At 40.6% G+C, this 16,410-nt stretch overlaps 1 protein-coding gene across 6 annotated transcripts; it reads left to right on the forward strand.

Annotated features, from left to right (window-relative positions):
* The first annotated feature begins 1,657 nt into the window (after positions 1-1,657).
* Positions 1,658-15,168, forward strand: ZNF518A (zinc finger protein 518A). 6 transcript variants are annotated; one of them, XR_013839568.1, is made up of 6 exons: positions 1,658-1,844; positions 5,733-5,849; positions 7,955-7,994; positions 8,127-8,244; positions 8,663-14,567; positions 14,598-15,168. XR_013839568.1 is itself a non-coding variant. In XM_079978405.1 (5 exons), the coding sequence occupies exon 5, from the start codon at positions 8,768-8,770 to the stop codon at positions 13,247-13,249; it is 4,482 nt and encodes a 1,493-aa protein (XP_079834531.1). In that variant the 5' UTR covers positions 1,658-1,844; positions 5,733-5,849; positions 7,955-7,994; positions 8,127-8,244; positions 8,663-8,767; the 3' UTR covers positions 13,250-15,168. The 6 variants fall into 6 exon arrangements, 5 of the variants coding, with proteins under 5 accessions (XP_079834531.1, XP_079834535.1, XP_079834534.1 ...); XM_079978405.1 differs by having other exon boundaries at positions 8,663-15,168; XM_079978408.1 differs by lacking the exon at positions 1,658-1,844 and adding an exon at positions 1,910-1,928 and having other exon boundaries at positions 8,663-15,168.
* The last annotated feature ends 1,242 nt before the right edge of the window (positions 15,169-16,410 follow it).

The raw sequence follows: 16,410 nt of genomic DNA on the forward strand, positions 1-16,410 counted from the left end.
AATGCTTTATTTCATGATTTATGAAACGTGCATCTTGCTTCCTAGATGTATTTATATACATTGTATATGCTATCAACATTTTATATATTTGTTAGCCATATTGAATGTTTAGTAATCTAAACAGAAAGGTAGGATATCATATTTTCAAACAAATAAGCCAAATAAAAATAGATTTAATATGTAAGTAGGTTCTTGGATAAGCATTTGCTTTGAAAGTTTGTTCATTGAAAATAGTCATATTTTTCATAAAGTAATGAATCTTTAGCAAATGTCTAAACGTTTTATAGTCCATTGAAAAGTTGCACTTTTTCTCTGACTGTTGAAACAGTATTTGCTTTTGGAAGTTCAAATACAGAACGGTGTGTGGGGGGGGGGGAGAGAATGGCAGAGTTGAGTCTGATGGAGAAATTCAACTCTGAATAACAGAGTTTGAAGATCTGTTTATTGAACTCCCTTCCTGGGAATGTAAGGATGACATTTTTTGAAAGTTACATTTGTTTTAGTTCTGCGTCTAAGATCTTCAATAGAACACAGGAAGCCAATCTATTTTCTTTATACCGCATGTCATTTAAGCCACCCCTTTATGCTCCAAATATTTTTCCTGCTAGCTTCCTTCTTTGCATTTGACTCTGGTCTTAAAATCCAAATATGGCTGTTCATATGTTGAATAACGCTGTGCTGGATTTGCTTCAGCAAGGCTGCAAAAATGTCGAATTTGGACGCAATCCTTTGGCCTTTTAAAGAAAGAATTACCTTCCATATACCAACCAAAGGTGCATCCCTGTGTTGTCTGTCACAAAGCGAGCTTCAGAACTGGCTTCACCCCCATTTTTAGGTCCTCCTGATAACGTTCACCTAGGTTTTAAACAAATGCGATTCATGCTACCTATTCATGCTTCTATTGTGCGACTCAGCAGTTCTCTTCCCCGTCTGCTTTGTTTTGCAGCTAAGCTGGGTTCATATAAGCTGCTTCGAGGAGGCCATTTCCCCTTCCCTTTGCATTTCGCGAGCGTGCAAAGAACAACGCCATTGTCTTCATGCAAGAGAAGGGGAAACAGGCCGCCTTTTTCCTTCTTCTTTTGAGTACAAAAGGACTGCTATCTGCAACTGAAAGATGAGCACTGGAAGGAGGGCAAATACATTGCTAATATCAGGAGGCGGCTTCCAGACAATGGCCGCGTGCGGCTGATGGATGAGCAAAGGGGGAATAAGTGGGTGATGTCGTCGTCATCCCTTGGCTGAGGGAGAGGACATGATGGCGCCCTGTTTTGCTTCCCGGGATGGGCTTTGCTTGTGTGTATGTATCTGCTTGTGTGGCACCAGGCCGTTTCGTTGGCCACCCGTGAGGGGGAATATGGGTGCCTCTTTGTTGGATCTGGTAGTGTGTATTGGTGTTAGTAATCCACCCCCACAGCCTTCCTTTCTCTCTCTCTCACACACACAAATAACAGGCTGGGAGGAGGAAGAGGAGGGACTCGGCCGTGTTGCCGCTGCTGCCTTCATTACTTTGACAGAAAAACTCCCCGGCCGGCTGTTGCCGCCGTCGCCGCTGAGGCAGCATTCATGGTATGTGAAAGCGACGAGGGGAAAAAAAAAAAGGCGCGCGGGTCGTGGCGCCTCAGCGGCAAAGAGGGGGTTGTTGGCAGCCCCCCCCAGGCGTCTCCTCGCGCCCCCCAAACTTCCCTGGGCCTCCGTCCTTCCGCCCCCTCTCCTGTGCGGCGGCATATCCCTCCGCCACAGTCACCCCGCCTTCCATTGCTGAGCTCGTCAAACTGCCGGAATCCCCGGATGGAAAACTATAATGGCCGCCAATTGTGACTCGTCGGACTATGGAGACGGGCGAGGTAATTTAGGCGCCCAGCGCTCGTGCCCAGCGTAGGGGGGGGGAAGGTCGCGGGGGAGTCGCGGGGCCCTGGACGCCCAGCTAGGTAACGGGGAGGCGGGATCCCCCCACCCCATACGGGCGGCGGGAGGGGGCAGCTTCTTCAGCGGGACGGGCGAATCCCGGTAGTTGGGCAGGAACCCGCCCTCTTGTTGGGCCGAGGCATCAAATAGTCCCGCGGTCGCGGCTTGGTTTTGGGGAGAGAGAGAGAGAGAGAGAGAGAGAGAAGTGCACCTCATTCAAGGGGTGCGGGGGGGGAACTATTGAGGGGCCACGCGCCGTTGGCCGCGCGGCCGCTCGCGCCCCTGTGGGCGAAGGCTCGACCAACACAGCGCGCGTGTATCCCTCCGCCTTGCCAGGATGAGAGTTGCTGTTCGGCAGCGCCCCGTCTCCTCGCGGCTTTCTAGGACGGGGGGCGCGAGCAGCTTGACCCCCCACCCCCTGTCTCCCGAAACACAGCTCCATGGGGACCAAAATAGCGGGGTTGGTGGCCCTGAGAGACACCTGAGGGGCCTGGCAGCGCTTCTCCCTATGGCGCCCAAAAGTTCTAGAGGCGCCCAGGAAGCCCAACTCAACCCGAAATGGCTTTTTTTTTGTGTCCAGGCAGACGGATGAGTTGGGTGGTCTTTTGTTTTCCCTCCAGTTTATGGACTCCTCCAGCACCTTAAAGGTCTTGAGACCTAAAGACAGCAAGTTGGCAGGCCAGACTCCATGGTTTCAAAACTCAACAAGGGTTATCATGGGCTTGACTTGGGGCAAAGGCCCTTCACCCTTTCCAAGTGCAGATGCTGAGTGTTGCCCTATCTGGATTGTGTTGAAAGGATTAACTTGGAAATGGCTAGGAAGCACTTCCTGCAGAATGAGAGAGAGAGTGGGAGGGAGATTGCTTTGTTGTTGACTGCCATCTTGTTTTGCTTGGGTGTAGCCTTGCACCAAAAAAGACTTGCCAAGATAATCCTCTCTTGCTCACAACAAAGTACTGAGCTGATTTTGGTTGCTGATATTTATGAGTGTGTTACCATAGGACTGAAGTTAAGTAGCATGCGTTGCTGCAGCTTGAAAGAAGTTATTTGGAAAGGAAAACCAACAAAGCCAAATGTTCATGAAAATTCCTTAAGATAGTGCAACGATTCTTATATAACCATGGAAATGTGCTAATCATTTTTGTTCTCACTGGCCGTCTCACTAAATTATAGTGAGTGATATATTGCTGTATAATAATATAGTGGGATGTACCTATGTGGATAATTTGTAAGATCGACCTGTATTACAACTTAAGTTGAGAAAATTCTAAATCTGCCAGTCCAGTCTTGCTCACATATACTTGAGACGTGAAAACAACAAAAGCTTGGTTCTGAAATAAGAAAGATACTACCAGAAGTTGCAGTGTTACAAGTAGACACATTTTATACAATCTATGGAGATAATTTGTCTTTGCTATTCCTTCAACTCTTGCAAAATATGGGATATTTTGTATAGGGAATTGATCAGTAGACTTGAGACATCTCTTTTAAAAAAGGTGACTACATTGCATGTAGGTTACAATGCTGAACCAAGAATGATAGTTTGTAAGATTGATTTATTGGGTTTGTTTTTTGCCATTAAAATAATGCATGTTTTGGTAACTGTATTCTAGGCTTCAGCCTGTATAAGGAGATACTAAAATTGTTCTAAATTTGAGGTTTGGGTTTTTTTTCTTTTGTTTAGGTATATCTGCTTTTAATCTTTGGGCAGAGTGATTTAGCCTGTTAAGTTCCTTCTCTGGTCCCCATGACACATACCTCTTCATAGAACAGACCTCTTTCTCTGTGAAAGATTTCATGCTTCTGATTGTGTACTCTGGTTTTCAAGTTGCTGCTGTCTAGAAAATCCTAAATTTAAACAGTTTTTTTTTACTTGTAAGTAATCTAATCTGGGGAAGCGGGAAGTGAGCAGAGCAGTCCTACTGGGTGGGAAAGATCTGTGGCAAAGCGATTTCCATTTTCAAAGCCTTGCTGGCTTTGGCAGAAGGTGAGGAAGGGGGTGACCATTTTTTCTGTTATGGTTGCTTTCCATTGCAGAGAATTAGGTATGCCAGCTCTTAGGCTACTGTAGTTTCTGGCTCCATTTGGAGTCATGATGGGTGAATGAAGAAGTGTAGGATCCTGCAGATCATTGGCTGCCCTCAATGTATGCTAATATCCTTATAGTTTTGGGCCCACCACTGGTAGGGTAGCCATGGCAGCAGAAAGCACTGTTGCCATCCAGGGAACCACCTGACAGTGGTCCACTTCTAGAGATACTTTATGGTGTCTGGGACTCCTTCCGGGCTACCACAGGATTGCACCCTTAGTAAACTAGTGGTGTTTGCACTATTTTAAAGCTTGCAAAATCAATAAGGTGCATGTGTTTAGTACAATCCCCTTTGTGTTTACTCAAAAGTAGGAGTGCAGCCTTTGTTTTGTAACATGAACAAATTCATTCCTGACATCTTTTAACTATTTTTGGAATATTTTGGGAAATAGTTAGATTTCCAGTTTCTGCAGATAAATATTTGCAGGTTAATTTACAAATAAGCAATGTAAATATTAGGTATTAAGGAAGCTCGTTACATGTGCTTTAAAGTTAGCTAGCATAGCCAGGTTTCTATTCCAAAGTGTAGAAGACTTGTACAGATGTGTAAGGTTGGTGAGATTTGGGAGAATAAATTAAACTTGGCATTTCCCTAGTTTACAGTATTTGTTTGTGGTTCGAGGACCCGACCACCGCGACGTGAAAAGAAGACACAGGGACACGTGATATAAGGTTAATGGGCTAGAAAAGGCCACAACTTTATTGATTACAGCAATGAAAAGGTATTGGCTTAGGCATTGGATCGCGAAACAAGTGGGTTTATTCACCAGGGGTTCATCACCTGTTGATGCTAATACAACTATAGGCTCACCCCTGCTGTCACCGAGGGTCGTGCCATGGCCTCCCGCCAAGCAGGCATCGGGCAGAATGCACGACCGCCAGATTCCTTTAACGGAATACCCCTAAGCATTGAAGGCATAGGCGATGGCCACACCTAGCACTTCGACACACCACAGCACATTATTCCAATGCCTAACCTACCCACCAATACCACAAAAGTTGTGACGATTGCTACGAGGTAGGCGAAAAAACCAAAAAGCCTAATGCCAAATGGAAAAACTCCTACCAGGCCCCCCGTGCAACCGGGGCGACCAACCTAAGGTCCATAGCAAGGCCAATGACCTAAGCCCTAACTCAATGGGAGTGGAGGGTGGGTGACTCGCACAGGACGACGAAGAGAAATGAGGCCGGGGAGAGGCTGACGCTGCTGCAGCATCAAGGCTGCTGGACACGCCCCCTCATGGCACCTGGTTGGATGGCCACGGGGGGGGGGCGTGAGCGCCAGCCAGGTGAGCTGGAGGCAGGGGGCTACGCCCCATGCTAGGGGCGGTGTTCAGGTTCCCGCCCACAACCACTCCCCTCTCTTTCAGGAAGGAGAGTCTTTAGAATTTCTGTCATAGTGGGCATTTATTTGATTTTGATTATCCTGCTAAAAGTCAGGAGTCAAAAAATGCTACAGATTTGTAGTCAACAATACTGTATCATTTTTTTAAAGGGAGTATTAGTAAATACTTAGTGCCAGCTATGTGCAGAACTACAAAAACTTGCAAAACTTCTAGATATTGACATAAATCCCTCCCTGCTTTCTGGCCATATTATGAATGACCACATTTAGAGTAAAATTACCTAATTTTTTTGCTGTAGGTACATTAGGATCAGGCACAGTTAGATCTCAGGTGGTAGTGACTTCTAAGTTGTTCCTATGTTTGTGTTTTTAAAAACATGTTCTTTATTTCAGGATTTTTTGTACATTGAATGCAGTGTCTTTTGACCCTCTGTTTTATGCCTTTCATCTCTTGGAAAAGAAAAGTATTGAACAGACTACTGAAGAATGGATTTTTAATCTTTTTAAACAGTAAGTTTATTACTTATCTGTGGTTAAAGTTAAAATTCACTGTGGGGGAGTTTTCTTTAAAATATCCTGTATTCTCAAATGCTGTTGAGTGATATCTAATGTTAGTTATATTCAGAGTAGTACCAAAATCAACTTAAAATCCATTGATTGCAGTGAGTGTGCTCTTACTTATTTATTTTTATACCGCCCTATACCTGGAATTTATATACGACCCTATACCCAGAGGTCTCAGGGCATTTCACAGAATAGTTGGATATCACCCGTTATGTTTATGTATGTGTTCAGACTTGTAAATCACAACATGCTTGGTTGCCTATGTTGGTTATTATTATTTATATATCACCACCATGGCACTTTACATGTTCTTACAATCTGAAACCTAACAAAGGAAAACAACCTTGGCAATGAAAGCAGTGAAAAACAGGGGAATAAGATGCAATTAAGTTTCTTTGGCTTAGTTACTATAGGGTATTATCACTAGAAGATTGTTCCAAAGGTGAGTTTTTAGGAGAAATTTGAATGAGGTAAGGGAGATGGTTGGGCACATTCTGGGAGGTATTTGAGGCAGCAAGGGTGGCAGCATGAGGCCCCATTAGCTAAAGTGGTGCTTCAGGTTAAGAACAGTTTCAGGTTAAGAACGGACCTCCGGAACGAATTAAGTACGTAACCAGAGGTACCACTGTATAGTGAAGATGCTAAATGCAGCTCTGTAGGGAGTTCCATAGTTTAGAGGCTGTCACAGAGAAAGTCTTTTCTTGGGTTCTATTCCCTTCTGTGGTTGGTGGAATTACAGTGGTACCTCAGGTTAAGAACTTAATTCGTTCTGGAGGTCTGTTCTTAACTTGAAACTGTTCTTAACCTGAATCACCACTTTAGCTAATGGGGCCTCCCACTGCCACCGCGCAATTTCTGTTCTCATCCTGAAGCAAAGTTCTTAACCCGAGGTACTATTTCTGGGTTAGCAGAGTATTTAACCTGAAGTGTCTGTAACCCGAGGTACCACTGTACTAAGAGAGCCCCCTCTGTAGATCTTAAAAGCCTGAGAAGGTCAGTATGGATGGATACAATTTTTTAAGATACTTGGGAGCTGAGTTGGCCAGGATCTGGAAGGGGGTAGGAAGCCAGTATAGGGATTTAAGAAGGGGCATCATGTGGTCAGTTTGCCAAGGGAGGTGACATTGTCAGCATAATGTTAGATGGAGATGAGTGGATGAAGATGGGACAGTGGAAGACCTGAGATGGCAGTAGCTAAAGAAAGAAATTACCAGGGCAGGGGCCAGAGTTTTGCTGAGGAAGCATAGAGGAAGGGCTGTATTTTCTGACATTGTAATAGATTACATGATCTGGTGATGGACTGGATATAGGGGTATCCATTAGGTGTTGCACAATGGCAAGGACATGGCATTTGAACCAAGTACAAAATTACCTAATGCTGCTTCCATTTGAGAACTTCAAACATTGCTACTATGCTTTGAGCTAGAAAAGGAGAACATCAACCAGTGTTGGAACCCTTGGACTTCATTGCTTTAATTCGGTGAACAACATTATAGATAACATAGCGGCATATAGGAAAACAAAGACCTCTCTAGCTCTGTTTAGGTGTTAGAATTTTCAAATCCTGAAAGGGGAATAGGACCACACACTGCTGTACGCCTAATGTCTCTGTATGTGCAGGATCTACCCCGACCTTCATGTGTTGAGTAGTAACATTTAAAAGGGGTTTCTAAATGTGTTCAACCAAAAGTACTTAGAAAACCCCCTCAGACCTTCTGGCTCAATGTGGGAAGAAGGCTGGTGCATGCAAGAATGTTGCTAACAGGGGCGACTTGCATTGCCGTCTTTCCTACTTTCCCCCCAGTTCCTCGTTCAGGCGTAATGCCTGCACAGCACTTCTGTTTAATGATACCCCCGCCCCTGACAAGAGGATTTTCCACAGCAAAACATCTACTTAGGGAAAGACCTGTGTTAGAAATGTTTAGGTCTGATACCACTGAGGCACATATTTTCAAATTTCTGTCTTTTGTTCCTGATGTATACATATTACTCCTGTGAGAGTTTATCTTTCAGAACACGTAGTAAGGGGTTTTTTGTTTCCTGTATTGCAGAGTGAAGCATCTTTTAAAATCTACTTAATTGAGATTTCTGGTAAGTTGCCTGCTTGAAGTCCTAGTTGACATTTAAGGTTATTTTCATTTCATGTTGTCATGGTACAGTCTGTGCTTGTTGGTAATTGAGTCTCCTGTTTGTGTATTTTGTTTTTTATAAAATGGTTGGCAGCCTCTGCATTAAGCAGTCCATCATGTCCAAATGTGTAGAATATGGGGCGATCATAGGAAACTGGGTGAAGATTGACTTACTGATCACCTTGGAGGTGGAAGGCCAGGAACATAACTAGGTAGGGTTTGACTGTCTTCTACTGATTTGGGAGAAAAGCTGTGGCTGAAACAATGGCACATTGCTTCTGGCACTGCATTAACTCATGTAGGAATTAACCAATGAGAATAACTTGTATGTGGGAGGAGCAAAGTAATCTGAGTATGTAAAAGGAGACCCCAATAGCTGAAAGGTTTTGAGTGTCACTGTGAAGGTTTCAATTCTTAATCCACATCAAGGGGATTATGGGTTTAATGGGGGAAAATGTGACATGCCTGTGGTGACAAAAAACAACTTCGATCAAAAGCTTTGTGACTTTTTAGTTTTAATGGCTATGTTAGCACACAGGTGTCAGTCATTATGCTGCTTTTAGTATGTGAAACTATGGGTATCTTTCCCCCTTTTAACCTTTAAAATTAACTTTGTACTTTTAATTCCAGATTTACTAAACTGAGGAAATCCTGGAACTCTGAGTACTTCTGCACAAGAGTCTCTTAAATAACGAAGAGTACAAAAATAGTAAATTACAGAGTACTTTAGGAAAAATGCCATCTGAACAAGAACCATCCTTTTGCATCCAAAATACAAGTTTGTTAAATAACATTGAGTTAGATAGAACAAGTGTTCCTACATTGGATACTTCTGTTAAGGGGTATATAACTCAACCTGCAATTTCAGATATTCTCACCTATGGACTGAGAAATGTGAAAATAGAGCTGCCTAGGGTAAATATTCCAAATGAAGTGCTATGTACACATGAAATTGACAGATACATGAAAGTATTTCAATGTAAAGAAAAGCCTGCAAGAGCCTTTTCCATGCACATGGATGTGAATGGAAGCAACTTTTCTGAGACTGATATTCCACATAGTAAACCAAGACTGAATTATGAGGAGGGATTGAAAACATCTGCAAAGATACTGAATTTTAGCTGTACCAAATGCAGAAACAATGTTAAGTACAGTCCAAATGATCTGCAGAAGCATTTCCAGCTGTTACATCGTGGAGAGTTGCCATCTTACCCCTGTGAAATGTGTAATTTTTCAGCTAATGACTTCCAATCATTTAATCAACACCGTCGAACACATCGTAGCACTTTAGTAAAATGTGAAATCTGTAATGATGATAATAGATATACTTTGTTGGACCTAACAAAACATTTCACATCTAGGCACTGTGTAAATGGCCATTTTCAGTGTGAAAGATGTAGATTTTCCACCCATGATGTTGGCACATTTGTTCAGCATATTCATCGGCACAATGAAATACAATATAAATGCGATAAATGTCACCATGCAAGTTTTTCAAAAGAAGAATCTCAGAAACATGTTGCTTCACACACCGGCACATTTCCTTTCAGTTGTCAATATTGTAACTACATGGCATCTCGGAAAAACTATCTTTTAAAACATATTATTACATTACACAGAGACCACCTCTATGCAAAAGATAAAACGGATACAGATAACAATGAGAAGATGAAGAAAACTTCAACAGGACTAAAACTTATCTTGAAAAGGTACAAAACAGGTGCATCGAGGAAGGCCCTGTGGAGACGTAAAAGAATGACTACTGGCAGTTGTAGAACTGGAGAAGAGGACAGACAAGTTCTCAAAAACATGAAGGAAATTCAGCCTAAATCTGAAGAGCTAGGCCAGCCTACAAAAGAATTACACCTCAGCGAAGACAACAATCTTCTAAATGAAAGGCATATCTACAGTGGGGCAAAATCCTCTCCAGCAATACCATACAGTAGAGCAGAAGATGGCTTGGCTTCTGGTGTGCTGAAAAAAGCTGTTCATGGTCCTACAGTTTTGATGGTTAAAAACAACAAAATATCTGTTCCTGCAAATTACAGTGCTAAATTTATGGGCTTCAAGGTGGTTGATGGAAAACAGCATATAGTAATAAAACTGCTACCTACAGATAAACAGAATTTGCCAACAGAAAATAAGGTTGATGGGGTAAAAGATGGTTCAACTGAATGTCTGCAGCAGACAGCTGACAACTTCAATTTATCTTCCGCTGCTGGACCTCATGAAATTAATCAGCAAATGTCTAGAAATAATTCTGTTCACTCATTGGCATCATCTCCATTGTCATTTTCTAATCAATATTCAGGAAAAATAAAGCAAGAAAGTCCAGATTATTTTAGTTTGAATACATCTCGAACAGTAGAACCTCATATTGTAATGGTAGGAAACTGTACAACTCGTCTGCCAGCAAAACCAGATTCTTCACTTCCTTGTGCTTTTGTGGCTAAGGCTGGAAACAGAGATTCTTCGTGGAGGAATTGTGTACCTCAGGACCATTCTCAGGTTTTATCCTCTACTGGTGCACACATGCTACATTATGACCCTATGAAAAAAACCTTTCCTACAGAATTAAAAGTACGGAATGGTGAAGTAAGCAACAGTAAATACAATAATATCTACTGCCCATCAACTGATTTTTCTAATCAAGTACCACTGCCTTTCCATAATTATTCCAAAATAGATACTTTGGATAGCTCCAAACACCATATGTCCAACAGCGCCTTTTCTCTCCAGAGTAGGCCTGTAAATGAAACCACTTATCTGCAACAACAAACAGTGTTAAATCTAGAAAGAAGATCTTCATTGCTGTCTCTTCATGGCTTTGTAAATACAAACAATGTTCCAGTATTTTCAGCTAACCAATCCAATTATGCTACTGACAGACAGCATCCTATAGAAAATCATGATGACCAGCAGCATTTGAATACAAAGGTAAATCAAGTGTTGGAACATGTAGCTGAAAAATCAAAACAAGAAAATGCCTCTAATTGTGTAAATACATCACTTATGCCTAAAATAACATCTGTTTTCTCACTCCAGAGTACTCAGGCATCCAACTATTTGTCACCTGAAGTAAATCAGTCATTACAAGATGTTCTAAGAGGGCAACCTGCAACTCAGCCACTCAACTACATAAAAACTGGTTATGACAACTCATTTCCAAATAATAAAATGGATTGTAAAACATTTGCACACTTCAGAGATTCAACTGCTGCATGCAGTTTAACCAATTCTCCTGTTAAATTCAAGAGAGAGTTGAATGCGAATGGCAGTGCAATGAATGAAGGTGTGTATTTTAGGAATGAAGGACGACTCCCAGTGATGGCTCATAGAACAGACGAAATGCATTCTACTTCAAGGACAACAGGCACTGGTGCATTGCTTAAAACTCAAACAGATTCCATTTTAGCACAGCAGTTGGAAAAACACAAGATGCACTACAATTTGAATGTCCCTAATGCTATCCGTCCAATGCTTCCAGAACATAAGAAATCCGTGCTACTTCAGTCATCTCTCCCAAGGTTTTTTGTACCTTTGCGCCTTGCCCATCAGCAAGGATTACATGTTATTTCAGGGAAGCCGTCTCCAAAAAACAGTTCATCAGATGTTCAGGCAACAAGAGCTACACCTTTACTTTTAAACAAAGGACCTGGAATGATCTTGACTTTTGGTAGTGGCTCAATTGGAACAATTGCAAATGCCACTGAAAATAGTTCTCAGGTTTTAGAGAAAATTGCATCTAAAGAGTGTGGTAAAGAGGAAATAGCTACATCAGGTATGAAATTTAAAATAGACAGCTCTGGCAGTATAAGAAATTATTCTGGTGTTAGTGGGACAGCGGTTGCTTCATCCACTGGCATGTCATACAAGGAGCAACTTAACATGACAAATTCAGAGAGCAGAATTTCTTCCTTGAAAATACAGGCTGGACATCAAGGCAGTAATGTTGCTACCTTGGAGTCAAAACCACCCGAGGTTGGACAAGAACAACCTGTTTATGCACTTTTGCCTGATGGTAGACAAGCAGTTTTTCTTAAATGTATGTCGCCAAACAAGTCCCTAGTACAGAAGCATAATGTTCTTCAAGGTACTGCTAATAGTCAAAATTGTGAACCAAAGAAAACTGGAGCAATGCAACAAAAGCTTTTTTTGAAAATTAAGACCTTTCCTGCTGCTGACAATTGTCAGCCAATTAGCAACATTAAGTCATCTTTACAGTTCAATAATATGCATTCCCTTAATAGTCCTGCACTAGATCAGAAAAAGGCAGCTTTGTCTTCTAGCAATGCCTTACTGCTTCCAGGTACATTGATGCCAGCAAATGCCTGTTTGGCAACTGATAAATCAAAGGATCCTATTACTTCTGTAGAATCTGTACATTCCCTTAGGAATTTAAAGACACGGTCACAAAAGATTCCATCTGATTCAGCACAAACAGTTAGTGCTAACAAAGGGAACGCTTTTGGAACCCAGATGTCAACCGGGCCACCAACAAACAAATTTTCAAAAGCTAAACGTCATTCAAAGCAAACTGGTGCTAAAGTTTCTGATGCTACGGTTTCACAGAAGAACAGGAATTTGAAACGGAAAGTTAAAGATGGCCTTCAAGAACCTCCTAGAAAGAAAATGTTGCATCGAAAATGTAAAGCGAAAAATCAAATGGATGTGAATGAATTTGAATCCTTAATTCGCGCCCCTTGTAGACCAAGATTGTCAAAAGGCACTGTGAGGATTCTAAAGCTACTTCCATTTAATTCCAAACAATTAATCAAATGCCCCCGAAGAAATCAGCCAGTTGTAGTGCTAAACCATCCTGATGCAGATGTTCCAGAAGTTGTAAATGTTATGAAGACTATTACTAAATTTAAAGGACATGTGCTAAAGGTCTCCTTGTCAAAGAGAACTATTGATGCTCTTTTGGAGCCAGCAGATTATAACAGTTTGTACATAATTACTAATGATCTCTCTCGAAGAAAACGCAAAATGCTCAAACCTGTAAGTCCTGTAAAAGAAAGGTTTGTTTTAAAATTAACACTGAAGAAGACGAGCAAAAACAATTATCAGATTGTGAAAACTACCTCTGATAATACGCTGAAAACTAAATTTAGGTGCTGGTTTTGTGGGAGGATATTTGACAATCAGGACAATTGGGTAGGACATGGACAGCGTCATCTAATGGAAGCCACTCGAGACTGGAATTCATTAGGGTAATTTATTGTGATGACTGAAAAAGACAAAAGAGTTCATCTGCTTGCAGATTATTTTGGATGACAGCATCAAAATGATGTTTTAAAAAGAGAAACAAATGTGTTAACACCTAAAATTATCCTGTATGAATTTAATTTAAATAGCTTCAATTGCAGTTCAAATTGCATTTTGTTACTACTATCATGTGATATATTTAGAGAATGAATTTCAGGGCTTTTGTTATGTATATATTTAAAAATCAAAGTGTGTACATATTTTTATACTTCAGTTATTTGCTATAAAATCTTGCACAGGAATTGTATTTTTTCAGCTCTGTGCATGCACTACTAAAAAAATGTTTTTCAGCTACACACAGCTATGGCCGTATTTTTCCTCGCTCTTTCAAGACAACCCCCCTTTTCTTTTCCAGGGATGAACACTGTTGTTAGCAAGTGCCTAAAAGATGTGAAGCAGTTTACTTTGTGTCAACTGTATAACCACAGGCCCTCATAGGGCCAGGTTTTCTAACAGTTTCTTTTAAACAAAGCCATATGTGAATGCTTTAAGCTATATTGCTATGCACATGACACTTGTACTATTTCTGTGCAGTTTGTCTACTTTCTTAGTGAAGTATTTTTCATATAAATCAATAAACATGTTATTGTGTTTAAGCCTGATAATGAGATCAGTTGTAAATATAATGTATTCACAATTTGTACAGTACATTGAAGAACATTCCAAGTGGATGTTTGACATCCCTATTAAATCAGTATGATTTGTGTTATACTGAATAATTTTGCCACCAGATGTATATAAAGGGCAGCCTGTGGCTGCGGTGGCTTTGGTTTTGCTAGAAATTGGATTATGGCTATTTTTCTGTAAGTCTTTTTGTGTGGCTAGAGAGTATAACTTAGTTTTTAAAGAGTACTCCAATCTAGATTTTCTTACCCCATACATTGATGCCTCATAAAATTCTGGAGTATTTGTCACTCCACAATAGGGAAGAAAACCCTCTTATATTTGGTTATCTTCTGATTCGGACAAAAAACTCTTTGCATTTTGATTGTGGTCTCTTAATTGTTGAATAGATTTTTGTCTTTTTGACAGTATAGCACTGGCTGCTATGTTCTAGAAATGGTATCAGGTTTTTACTCAAGATTCTCAGGCTTTTAGTTGTGTTGATTCACAATCCACTATACAAACTACTGTCCTCTTATAGCCTGCAGTCTTTATTTCTCCTTGTAGGCTAGAGATTACATCTTTAAATTGTCTGGCCTGTTCAGATATTACTTACGGGACAGAAAGGAGAGAAATCTCAGTTTGGCAGAAGGTATTGCTGATTGTGCCCTCCCCCTTTGTCATAAAATGGAAGTTGCAATAATCCATGTTGTAACACAGAACATTGCATCTTTGATTTTGGAAAAAACTGTTGGACATCTTAAGCATTTAAATAAGTATATGATAGCCTGGATCAAACAGTACTTTTTCTCCTCCTATCCCCTGCCAAAGTGAAAGGGATAAAGAGAAATATACCTGTCCCAACACCTACTAGTGTTGAGACAACTTTGTCCCTAGCAAGTCAAATCTGAACAGGCATTTTGTGAATAATTCGTATTGATAGAAATAACAAATACTTAATTTTTGTGTTGTAAGGCCAGGGAGTAATTTGAGTATTGGCAGTGTTTCAGTACCTAAGTTATATATTGGTCCTCTGTAGAAAATTTAGACATATCTGAAGGGAATGGGGCAGGGAGAAAAATCCAGTGTAATGAGCAGTAACAGGTTCACATTTGTATTTTTAACTTTTTCCAGTGTTTAAACAGTTCCTACAAAGTAAAGTATCTCAGGAAAATGATGTGCTTTTAAACAAGAAATGCAACTCAGAATTACCTCTTAAAAATTCCCCTGCACATGCTTGGTGTTAATAAATTTGTTATAGAGATCTATTGTTCTTTAATTGTGTTGAATAATTTTAAACAATGAGTAAAGCACTGGTCTTTATGGTAACATTCAGTAATTACCTTGCCGGTAGAAATTTATAGTTTTAAAAAATGGTCTTAGTTACTTGAGGTGACATCCTCAGATACATTACAGGATGCACACTTTTTAAAAAGGTAGCTACAATATAAGTTTACTAAAGGAGGTAGTATGGTTCATCTATTTCCATGTGTGGACATTCCAACTTTTATATTCATAATTATTTTGGGTATTTATAAAGGAAAATATTTCATAATGACACAAGCCTCACCTTGAATGTAAGAGTTTGAACAAACATGCAATCCAGAAAGGAGATCTTGTAAGGCTGTTGCTAGACTTTTAAATATTTATATGCCATCCACAAAGGTTCAGCGCCAGGCAGTATATTTGTAATGTGGCTTTTGTTCTCTGCTACAGCACAGCTACTTTTAATGCTGCATGAGTGGGTGTTTGTAAGGTGACTGTGATTTTTTTGCCACTAATTTTTTTTTGTAACATTGCTATTAAATTTTAATCCTTTGTCACAGTTAACAAGGTTGGAGAGCATCATATTATTTATATACATATTTGCTAAAGGTTTTGAGGAAACGGTAGATTTTATACAATTTTGATATCTGTGTTAAATGGCATTCACTTCTAGTATTATGTACTCAAGGCAGCAAAACGGCCTTAAATTGCTGCTGCGTTTAGAAGCTGAGTTTCTTGTCTTGACTTGCTTCTGAGTGAATGTGTAAGATTGCTGTGTAAAAATACTTGCCCCAGCTCTGGAGCATCAGTCCTGTTGCTGGTTTACTATTTCTTCCCTAAGCTACTGAAGTTTGTTGTTCATCAGCTGACTCTACAATAACTGAATTTGAAACCCAAATGAAGTATTCCTTAATGTAGCAATACTGTCTGGTAAGAAAAAAACATTTCCTCCCCCACTTTCATTTTTGCAAATCACATGGTATGTGACAGGCCTAGTCATGGTAAACTAGAAAACTGGTTCCAAAAACATGCTTCGTTTGCTGTAAAATAATAGGCCTCTTCAGGTGTTCCAAATGAGGGTATAAGTAAAAATCTGAGGGTAGGCAGTGGGGAAACCTGTCTCCATTTCATTTGCCTTCCATGTTTGCAGAGCAGCTTTTTGCATCCATAGAGAATTTCTAAAAGAAGCAGCAGAAGTGGGCAGAGATAGCTTGCTCATCAACCCATCTCCCTTTTGAAAT

This window comes from Podarcis cretensis (genome assembly GCF_951804945.1).
Source record: "Podarcis cretensis genome assembly, chromosome: 5".
Taxonomy (NCBI): Eukaryota; Metazoa; Chordata; class Lepidosauria; order Squamata; family Lacertidae; genus Podarcis; species Podarcis cretensis.

What these genes read in the sequence shown, in the direction of transcription:
- ZNF518A (XM_079978405.1), top strand. Translation starts at nt 8,768, where the DNA reads ATGCCATCTGAACAAGAACCATCCTTTTGCATCCAAAATACAAGTTTG.